The sequence below is a fragment of the Nicotiana sylvestris genome, chromosome 2, assembly GCF_000393655.2.
Source record: "Nicotiana sylvestris chromosome 2, ASM39365v2, whole genome shotgun sequence".
NCBI lineage: Eukaryota > Viridiplantae > Streptophyta > Magnoliopsida > Solanales > Solanaceae > Nicotiana > Nicotiana sylvestris.
The window spans coordinates 121,887,789-121,898,037 of NC_091058.1; the positions used below are offsets into that span (position 1 = coordinate 121,887,789).

Genomic DNA, 10,249 nt, shown 5'->3' on the forward strand with positions numbered 1-10,249 from the left:
GTTGTCTTTGTCTTGTCTTCTTCTCCCCTCTATGAACTGACATTCCATTTTATCTTCTGATTTCGCACACTAAGCAACCTCCTGCAAAAAGGATTATACTGTGATGTATGAATTGCCTTTCCCTTCTAGACATTAAAACACCTTTCATTTCACACTTGTACCATTAAAACACCTTTCACTGCACATTTTACTAAGTATCTAAAGAGGTTTCTGTTTCTGGCTCAAAGCTCTTATCCTTTTGACTGAATTTATATGTCCAACTGCTTATTTATCTAAGACAAACTTTTGTTTACTTGGTCGTGTTATATGTGTGGCATTGATCTGTTGGCTTAGAGACCTAGGGCCCGTGCGGTCACTAAGTGTTTCGGGTAAAACGTGAAATGATAGTAACCTCCACTGATGGAACCTTTTCTGTGTCTGAATATTCTAGTTATCTTTTCTTCAGTAGGTCTTCGTTCTTAGCTTATAATTATAATGTTTTCTACTACTCAACATGCCCACATTTTGGGTGCCATTAACAAAACCAATCAAATAGATTGGAGGAGAAGGTTGTCTGCTCCTTTGGCCATTGACAGGGATTTGAAAAAAAAAAAACTTGGAAATAATGAAAGCAAAGTTAAACAACTGGAGGAACAGTTACTAGTGTTTTAATTGGAGTATTATAGGAAAATCTTCAAGCGTGAGCTAAGGAACAGCTGGAGTGTTACAATTGGAAAGAGATGGACTGCTCATATATTATCTAACAATATCTGAATAGTGAGGATCCCAATAATCTTAATGATTAATTTCTGATCCTTAGTTTTGCCATATTCTGAAGGTAATGTAGCCGTCGAATAACTTGACTTTGAGGCAAGTACCACCTCATGTTCTCTCATTTATTTATGAGAAAGGAAGATCTTTATCATTGTTTTTATTTTTTGTATTTTTATTTATCGGAGAAGATTATAGTTTTCAGATTAAGCCTGAATTTGCTCCCTTAAAAAAATAATTTTTTTGGGGGTCTAAAGCAGCAACGACACAAGTTCTCTCGAAAACTTTGAGTCTTAATACTATGAATAGGAAACTTCCAATCGCTACCTTCAGTTTTTGATTATAACTTACAGCCGACAGAGAATGGATCGGTGCAAATTGATGAGTCGATTTTAAAAATTCAGGTTCATAATGACCAATATTATACAAAAAGAAAAAGAAGAGAATACGACAATGTTTATGATTTGAAATTGAGATGTGAAAAAGAGATTAGACCAATTAAAAACAAGAAGTATTAAAGACAGGAAACTGCTCAAGCTAACTAAATTCCAGACTTTGTAACAGGGGAAAACAGAAATGGCAAGCAACCGTTAAATGACAACCTAAGAGGGATAGGGACATTTTGTGATGCGTAGTTTTGAGATAATTTTATCCATGGTTATTAACTTTTGTGTTTGTTACCCAAAAGTCATTTTTCTTTTTTTGATTAAGTAAAAATCATTCAACTTTGTGTTCATTGCACAAAAATTATTTTTCTTTCTTTTGCTACACAAAAATCATTTTACTTTGCTCTAGTTATCACAAAAGTTACATTTTTACTTGAAAAGTCTATTATGTCCTTGATATTATATAAACCTTCATATTTATGTAATATCTTCTATATTATATACTATATAATATATTTTTAACTATGTATTTTATTTTATAAATAAAATAACTTAATATTATTTTATTTATTATTTTTATAATATATTCGTATATTTAATTTTTTCTTAACGTTAATTTTCAATATATATTAGTAGCGTTATAAAGCAACTTTTTTTCAGCAATTCTTTTTTCTTTGAATTTAATTGACCGACCAAAGTTGGTCTGTAATTACCGACTAACTTTGGTCGGTATGCCCTTCCGACCTTCAAAATACCGACCACACGTTAATGATCGCGTTTTGGACGGTTATTGGCCATTACCGACCAACTTTGATCGATTTTTGTGGACGTTGTTTTCCGAATTTCTAGTAATATAATTTTCCAAATAAACAATTAGCCAGGTAAATCCCCAAGAAAATATCCCTAGCTCAATTCGCATGTAGTACCTAGGGATTTTCCTTCACATTAACATATGATTTTTTCCTCATTTTCTTGTTTGTTTACCTGCGAATTTTCTCACGGAAATGTACTTGCCGATTTATTTCTCTACTAATATATATTAAAGTTACTGACAAATTTAATAACGCTACTAATATATTTTGAAAATTAACGTTAAGAAAAAATTAAATATACGAATATATTATAAAAATAATATTAAGTTATTTTATATATAAATTATATACATAGTTAAAAATATATTATATAGTATATAATATAGAAGCTATAACATAAATATGAAGGTTTATATAATATCAAGGGCATAATAGACTTTTCAAGTAAAAATATGACTTTTGTGATAACTAGAGCAAAGTAAAATGATTTTTGTGTAACAAAAGAAAGAAAAGTGACTTTTGTGTAATGAACACAAAGTTGAATGAGTTTTACGTAACAAAAAAAAGAAAAGTGACTTTTGGGTAACAAACACAAAAGTTCAATGACCATGAATAAAATTAGTTAACTCCGTAGTTTTCTCGTGAGCTTTTAACTGAAATGGTTCTTTAAGTTTGGAGATATGCATATTTTTGTTGTTAGTAAATTGTTCTAAGTACATATGATCTTTAAGTTTGTAGTTTTTGAGCACTTTTGATCCAAGTAATGAAATTCTCAGACAAATGCTTGAAAGCTAACATTTTTTCATGTGACCAAAGGAGAAACAACACCGAGGTTTTTTTTCTTTCGAAATTGAAACAAAATACACAACCTAACTCTCACAATAATTGATAAAAACAATTTTCTGATATTTAAATTCAAGCACTTAGAAGAATAAAATAGAACAAAATAATCAGAACGTTTTCTTCTCTATAAAAGGAGAGGAAATGAACATGTCGTATCTCTCTTGTTACACTACAATTGATAGTATTTGGTAAGCCCCTTGCCCATATTCTTTACTTTTGCTTTTCAATTCTCATCTTGAACCTTCACATTCTCTAATTCTCTTTAGACTTTGAAGGTGAAAATGGTCCAAACTGAATTCTGGAGAAATTCAGAAAGTATAATTAGATTTGTTGGAGAAAAAAAAGGTTGACATATGTTAGGAAAAAAAAAACGAAAATATAAACCAAAAAAGGACCAAAGGGGTGAAGAACAAAACCAATAATAGAATGAGGAAAAAAGAAAAAGACTGAAATTTACCTTTGTATTATTCGAAAGTATTTGAATTTGCCCAACTATACTTAAGAGTTAAGGGAGCTTCAGAATGAAATAAATGAGATTCACGTATCTAATTTTTTCAAGAAGAAAGCTTTATTAAATTTACCCATTAATTTTTAACTATAATTTAAAATTACACTAAACTCAATTAAGGAGCAAAAATAAAATTTTTCCTACAAAAAGGTAATAATAGATAAAAAATTTAATGGAAGGCAAACTTATTTAATTTGGACCATAGGGGCAAATTTGACCCATTTTCCAAAAGAAAAGAAAGGAAAAGGTAGAAAAGGAAAGTTAGAGAGAGGAAAAAAAGGAAAGTAGGAGACAAAATGGCAAGAGAAAAATGGGAAGAACAATAATTCTTGCTAACCAAACACATCATCATCATCATTCATCAGGAAACTAACAACGAGAGATTGGTTTCCTCAAATCCATCATCCCCTTTTCCTGTCTTCCCTCCCTTCAGTTGGGGTTGTTTTCAGATTTGAAATCACTCACCTAACTCTCTAAAAATAAAGAAATTCAATCTTTTTTCACTCTCCAGCTTTATTTCTTTCTTGTCACCACCAAAACCAACTTAATGTAAGCATTCAAAGCTCATGATTTCTCTGCCTTTAATGCTGCTTTATTATTTTTCTTTAAATTTTTTTCTTGCAGGTGATTCCTGGTGAGGATTTTCATCTGGAATTTTTCTCAAACTCATGCCCAGATCTTAACATTTTTTCATCTTGATACATCACCTTTGAGTTGTTTGAGCCTCAGATACAAGAAAAAATCAAGGTTGGTGCACATTTCTTACCTTTATAGTTACAAAACGACATTAATGGGTCATAATTGTAATCTTTGATATTTAAATTCTGATGCTTTTGTATAACTTTCTATCTGTTTATGGGTTAGATTACATTTGCTGCATCTGGGTTTGGTTTTTGTGCTACCTTTTTATGTTTTTAATGGGAGTGCCTTGATAGTTTCTGAAGAAAAAGATGGATTTGGTTAGAAGAGTTGATAATTTAGCTTTATTCCTCCCAAATAAGAAAGAAACTATTCACTCTGCTCCATTATATGTGTCACTATTTCTTATCATTTCTGTTCCAGAAAGAATGATGCATTTCTATATTTGGTAGTAACAATTTAAGTTTAAATTTTAGGTTTACCTTAATGAGAAGCTTTTATAGTCATACAAATGTTATGACATGTTTAAGGCACTAGTTTCAAAAGTCTTAGAACCACACAAATGTCATGGCATGCTTGTGACCACAAGTTTCAAAAGTCTTCGTTTCTTTTTAAAACGCCGTGCTGAGTCAAACTATGTCAGTAGATATTTTGGATTTTCTTCATTTTACTTTCCTTTATGTTAATCTTGTTTGAAATGATGAGGAGATTCAATTGGTTATACAGGCACAACAGTGGACCATATAAAGCTTTTATGTTGGTTTAGGGTGGTGAAGATAAGAATTTTGTGAGGTGCACGATCTCCATGGATCACTGTCATTGGTTTAGTAATTGGATTTCTGCAGCTTAGACCTTTCGGATTGACGATGTGTCTTTAATTTTGAGTATTTTGAGCAGCAAAGCATTTAGGTTTACTTGTAGGAGATGATCAAGCAGATACTTAATAGGCTCCCACGGAAGCCATCCAAGTCAGCAGACAATCGTGATGGAGGAGGCTCTACATTTCAGTCAAATGCTTCAAATAGTTCAAGAAGCGCTGACTTGTCTAGTTCCCGATCCGGGAGTTTGAGTGCTACGTCTCTTTCAGGCGTCACTGGTTCTTCAACTCCAGGACTGAATCATGGGGATAGACTTCCACAGGCTATAAATGCTAAGGTGAATGGAAATGCATCAGTTTTCTCATATGAGGCATTTCCTAATTTGAGGGATGTACCAGCTTCTGAGAAGCAAAACTTGTTCATCAAAAAGCTGAACTTGTGTTCTGTCTTGTTTGACTTTTCTGACCCAACTAAAAACTTGAAAGAGAAAGACATCAAGCGACAGACATTGGTGGAGCTAGTTGATTACGTTACTTCTGCAAATGGGAAATTTCCAGAAGCAGTCATGCAAGAAGTAATTAAAATGGTATCCTCAAATTTATTCAGGCCTCCTACTCCCCAGCCTCCCGAAAACAAAGTTTTAGAAGCTTTTGACGTAGAAGAAGATGAACCATTGATGGACCCTGCATGGCCACATTTGCAAATTGTGTATGAGTTCCTTCTCAGGTTTGTGGCATCACCAGAGACAGATGCAAAATTGGCTAAGAGATACATTGATCACTCATTTGTTCTAAGAATATTAGATCTCTTTGATTCAGAAGATCCTAGGGAAAGAGAGTACTTGAAGACTGTACTTCACCGGATATATGGAAAGTTCATGGTGCACCGCCCATTCATTAGGAAATCAATCAACAACATATTTTATCGGTTTATTTTTGAAACTGAGAAACATAATGGAATAGCAGAACTGTTAGAAATTTTGGGCAGTATAATCAATGGATTTGCTCTACCACTCAAGGAAGAGCACAAGTTGTTCCTTGTTCGAGCTCTTATCCCACTTCATAAACCAAAGTGCGCACAAATGTATCATCAGCAGTTATCTTACTGCATAATACAATTTGTGGAAAAGGACTGCAAGCTTGCTGATACTGTCATAAGAGGTCTGTTGAAATATTGGCCTATCACAAACAGTTCAAAGGAAGTAATGTTCTTAGGTGAGCTGGAAGAGGTCCTAGAAGCAACTCAGCCTCCAGAGTTTCAGCGCTGTATGGTTCCGATGTTTCGTCAGATCAGTCGTTGCTTGAGCAGCTCACACTTTCAGGTTGGTGTTTTTGGTTGATTTGACACTCTCTTTTTTTCTCTTCTTTGTTCATTCCTGAAAGAACTCATGGGTATCCTGACTGAATCTTGATATATTTGGAAATTTGGATACCTCGATATTAAGGTTCGTAATAAGCTAAAAGTTGCTAAAATCACCAAGGAGCAATGAGAACATGTTAGTAAGAATCTATGTGTAGGGACTGATAGAAATTAAAAAGCATGATGGAAAGTTCATTCTGTATCAGAAATACAGTTTAGCTTGCAAGAGAGTTCTGTGTAGTTTAAAATCCAAACTTTATGAGCATTAATTACTTGACTAAATAGTATTTGTACGTAGCTGTATAAACTTGGAGTAGAATGGGACAAAATATTGATCTAAACATCATTCAATACAGCTAAGTTGCTCGGACTCTTCATTTTCGGTGCCGCACCCGTGCCGACACGACGTAGATGTGGGTGTGGGATCCATATCGGATTCGGTCAATCAATTTGGGGTACTTTGACCAAAATCAACGGAGAAATTTGGGACTGATATAATGATTTCTTAGCTCAAAACAAAAGCTCGGGTGAAATTGAAGAAAATAGAATACCTTGTATATTGAATTTTATATGTCACTTGCTTTTCCTTTTATCTCCTTCTCTTCTTGATCAGTATTTTCTCCACTCACATGATTCTGCGAATGAAGGGGAGCCTTGACGTAACTAGTAAAGTTGCTGCCATGTGACTAGGGGTTACAGGTTCAAGCCGTGTAAACGGCCTCTCAGAAATGCAGGGTAAGGCTGCGTACAATAGACCCTTGTGGTCCGGCCCTTCTCCGGGCCCCGTGCATAGCGGGAGCTTAGTGCACCAGGCTGCCATTTTTTACATGATTCTACGAATATGACAATGTATTTTTTATGAAAATAGGTAACATTATAATTAATAAAAGCTCAGCATCAAGCTAGTATTGAGACATAGTACAAAAGCATTACTGGATATGAGTCCTCTAAAGTTATAGGGACTCCAAAAACTCCAGCATTTAAATCAGTGTAAGTAGACAAATTTGCATTACGCCAGTCTTTATAACGTTGAAATACATTTATTCTTCATAATAAACACTTTCTCTTCCTTTCCCTCAAGCACCTTCTATTCTCTCGAGCCAGATGTTCCATAATATGCATAGAGGAATACTCTTCCAGGTATTCTTCTCCTTTCTCATTCCTTGCCTCTGCCAACTGCTCAAAACCTGCTTTACATTTGCTGGCATAACCCACTGGATCCCGAAGAGACTACAGAACATCAAAACGTAATTGCAAGGAAGCAACAGATGATTCACTGTTCTTCCTCTTTCTCACATAAATAGCACCAACTGCAGATATTATCTTTTCAAGTCAGTAAACTTTTCAGCGAGAGCCAGTAAAGGAAAATAGGCCAGAAAATGTCTTATGGTTGTAAGCTATGTTGCCTGAATCCTCATTTCTCCTGACATAACCATGGCCTACGAGTGTGATAAGGGTGTGGATACTTCGTGCCGGTTCTTCAAAATACACAAATTTATCAAAAGGTTGAGGTACCCATCGGATACTTCCACACAACCGTACCATTTACATACCTGTAAACGAGTCGGAGCAACGTAGGGTTGTACGAACTACTTGACTTGTCATGTTGCAAGAGGGTACTAGCCAATCTAGCATTATATAGGCAGTGAGCAGCACATCTATGTATCTGATCTTCTGGAAAATCTGATGTTTGCATGTGATTTTTACATATTCTTTCATTCGAGTAACTGTCTACTGATTTTACTCTCAAAAATTAACATTTTACATTTTCTCTACCAAAATTATGGATGCGACCCTGCAACTTTTCAAGTATTAAGTGTGACCTGTCCCAATATTAATGTCTCTGCAGACCAGATTTTTTTTACTACGGATCAAGTTTCAGCTTTGGCTCCCAAAAGAACAATTGCAGAGGTAGATGCATGTATAGGATGATAAGCACCACATCTCTTATGGAGCATAGAAATGAGTCAAAATGAATAGTTGTTCTTGTTGTTATTTATCCTATTTGGGTAGACCCAGGAAGGGGGCACAGCTGGCGTATTTTAGAAGTAATCTAGTTAAAGCATATCTACTGAAAAATATGGAGAACACCAGACAAAGTTTAGTCCTGAAATCTCTTTGTCTTAGAAGACCTTTATGTTGCTCATTATCAGCCTAGGATCCACTGGAGTTTCTTTTGCCTATGTAAGCATCTTCTCTTATGTCCGATTTTCCACTCCTCTTGCCAAAGAGAGTAAGGTGGTGCTTATAAATTTTCTTTTGTTTCTGTATGTTATTAACCAGTCAGGATTTGTGCATGTCTCTTGGCCAATTCGATTTTGTTTCTCGTAGAGATGCTCTAACTTGCTGCTTTTCTGTTGTGACTGCGACAACTTCACATAAAATAATACTCACTTACATGTTATTTGTTGCAACTTCCTGGGATAACTTGATAGAAGATAATCCTCCAACCTGCGAAGCAACATTTTGGCTAAGACTTTTATGTCTATTGTGAAATTATCTAAGCATCCTATCCAAAACTTTAAGGCAATTGGTGAAGGGGCTTACGATGTTATAAACCCCTTTGGAAACCCTTGCACAACCAATGGAGACTAGTTTGATCTAACTTCTAACATCCTCCCGCACATGTAACATATTCTGCAGTTTGCATGTGTTGAAGACTTTTATTTTCGTTTTTTTTTGAAGAGTGGACCTAATGTAGGGAGAGATCAGGCTCGATTGGATGAGGGTGGGCCTTGAGCATGAGAGAGCTGGCTCAATAGGCTAAAGTGGGCCTGGAGCTGAGAGAGAAAGAGTGTGCTCCAGGCAAAAGAGTGGGTATGGAGTAAAGTTAGTGGCTCAATGACTTAAGCTGGGAGAATGAGAGAAGTCCAAAGCGGCTTGATGGCCTGAGTTGAGAGAGAGAAGCCCAGAAGAATACAGTAGGTAGAGAGAAAACAGTTGTCAAATGAGCTCACTGATACCATGTTAACTAATTTGCATCCGACCCAAAATCTTTAGGCAATAGTTGGAGCCGCCCAGGAACATTATAAACCCTTTTCAAAACCCTTATATGACCAATGACGGACAAGTGTATTCTCTGACATCTATGATTGAAATCAAACCGATGATAACTGGACATGTAATGTAATGTGGTTGTTGATAGAATGAGATAGACCAGATCCATTATCTGCAGCTTCCATTTTTCCCCCTCTCTGTGTGTGACAAATTCTAGTTCATTTCAATCTGTTCAAATCTTGCATTGACAGGTGGCTGAGAGGGCTTTGTTCCTGTGGAACAATGATCATATTGAGAACCTAATCAAACAAAATCGTAAAGTTATACTGCCAATAATCTTTCCTGCCTTGGAGAAGAATACTAGAGGCCACTGGAATCAGGCAGTACAAAGCTTGACATTAAATGTCCGCAAAATATTCTCTGATATTGATCCTGAACTTTTTGAGGAATGCTTGCACAAATTTGAAGAAGATCTGGCTCATGAAGAAGAGAACAAGACAAAACGTGAAATGACGTGGAAACAATTAGAGGAGATTGCTGCAATTAAAGCTACTAGCAATGAGCCAGTGCTAGTTTCTCTTAGGACAACCCCTCATTCACCCACTGGCTAGTAGAGACTAGTATATTTGTCACCGTTACTTCACCCTTGATGAGCTGACCTGTATGCTGATCGAGGATGGGAATTGTATCAAAGGAGGTGGAATCAACAAAATGAGCAATGTTTCCGTGTTTGTTCATGCTGTGATACTTCCCAAAAATTTGCTTTCCCAGGTCTCTCAGTGAACAGAACTGGATACGGACTCTATTTGCATTCAGACACGACGACTGTACATATGGAATTGCGTGGCAGAGCCTCAATGTTTTATATTCTGCAGTGCAGCCATAGCTGGAGTTAATTTGGTATTTTTTTTAGTTGGATTTACAAGTGATAAGATTAAAAGAACATATCTGTTAAGATTATTTTTGCATCTAGTTTCGTTCTAGTCTGCAGTTAAATCCCTGTAGTATCACATGTATGTTTGGCATTTGCTGCTTGGCATGAAATGTTTCTGTAGATAATCCTCTGAACTTTCCAAATTAACACAGGAAAGGCAATGTTGAATGACCTTATTCTTTTGTATTTACCATTGTTTGCCA

The 10,249-nt window shown here is 35.5% G+C and overlaps 1 protein-coding gene across 2 annotated transcripts; it reads left to right on the plus strand.

Annotated features, from left to right (window-relative positions):
- The first annotated feature begins 3,545 nt into the window (after nt 1-3,545).
- LOC104214478 (serine/threonine protein phosphatase 2A 57 kDa regulatory subunit B' theta isoform-like) lies at nt 3,546-10,249 on the plus strand. Of its 2 annotated transcripts, none has more exons than XM_009764153.2 (4): nt 3,546-3,848; nt 3,924-4,046; nt 4,665-6,077; nt 9,364-10,249. In XM_009764153.2, exons 3-4 carry the CDS (start codon nt 4,863-4,865, stop codon nt 9,721-9,723), a joined length of 1,575 nt encoding a protein of 524 aa, XP_009762455.1. In that variant the 5' UTR covers nt 3,546-3,848; nt 3,924-4,046; nt 4,665-4,862; the 3' UTR covers nt 9,724-10,249. The 2 variants fall into 2 exon arrangements, with proteins under 2 accessions (XP_009762455.1, XP_009762462.1); XM_009764160.2 differs by lacking the exon at nt 9,364-10,249 and adding an exon at nt 6,472-9,357.

What these genes read in the sequence shown, in the direction of transcription:
- LOC104214478 (XM_009764153.2), top strand. Translation starts at nt 4,863, where the DNA reads ATGATCAAGCAGATACTTAATAGGCTCCCACGGAAGCCATCCAAGTCA. An exon ending in TGAGCAGCTCACACTTTCAG is followed by an intron (nt 6,078 to 9,363) that starts GTTGGTGTTTTT and finishes TTGCATTGACAG; the next exon opens with GTGGCTGAGAGGGCTTTGTT.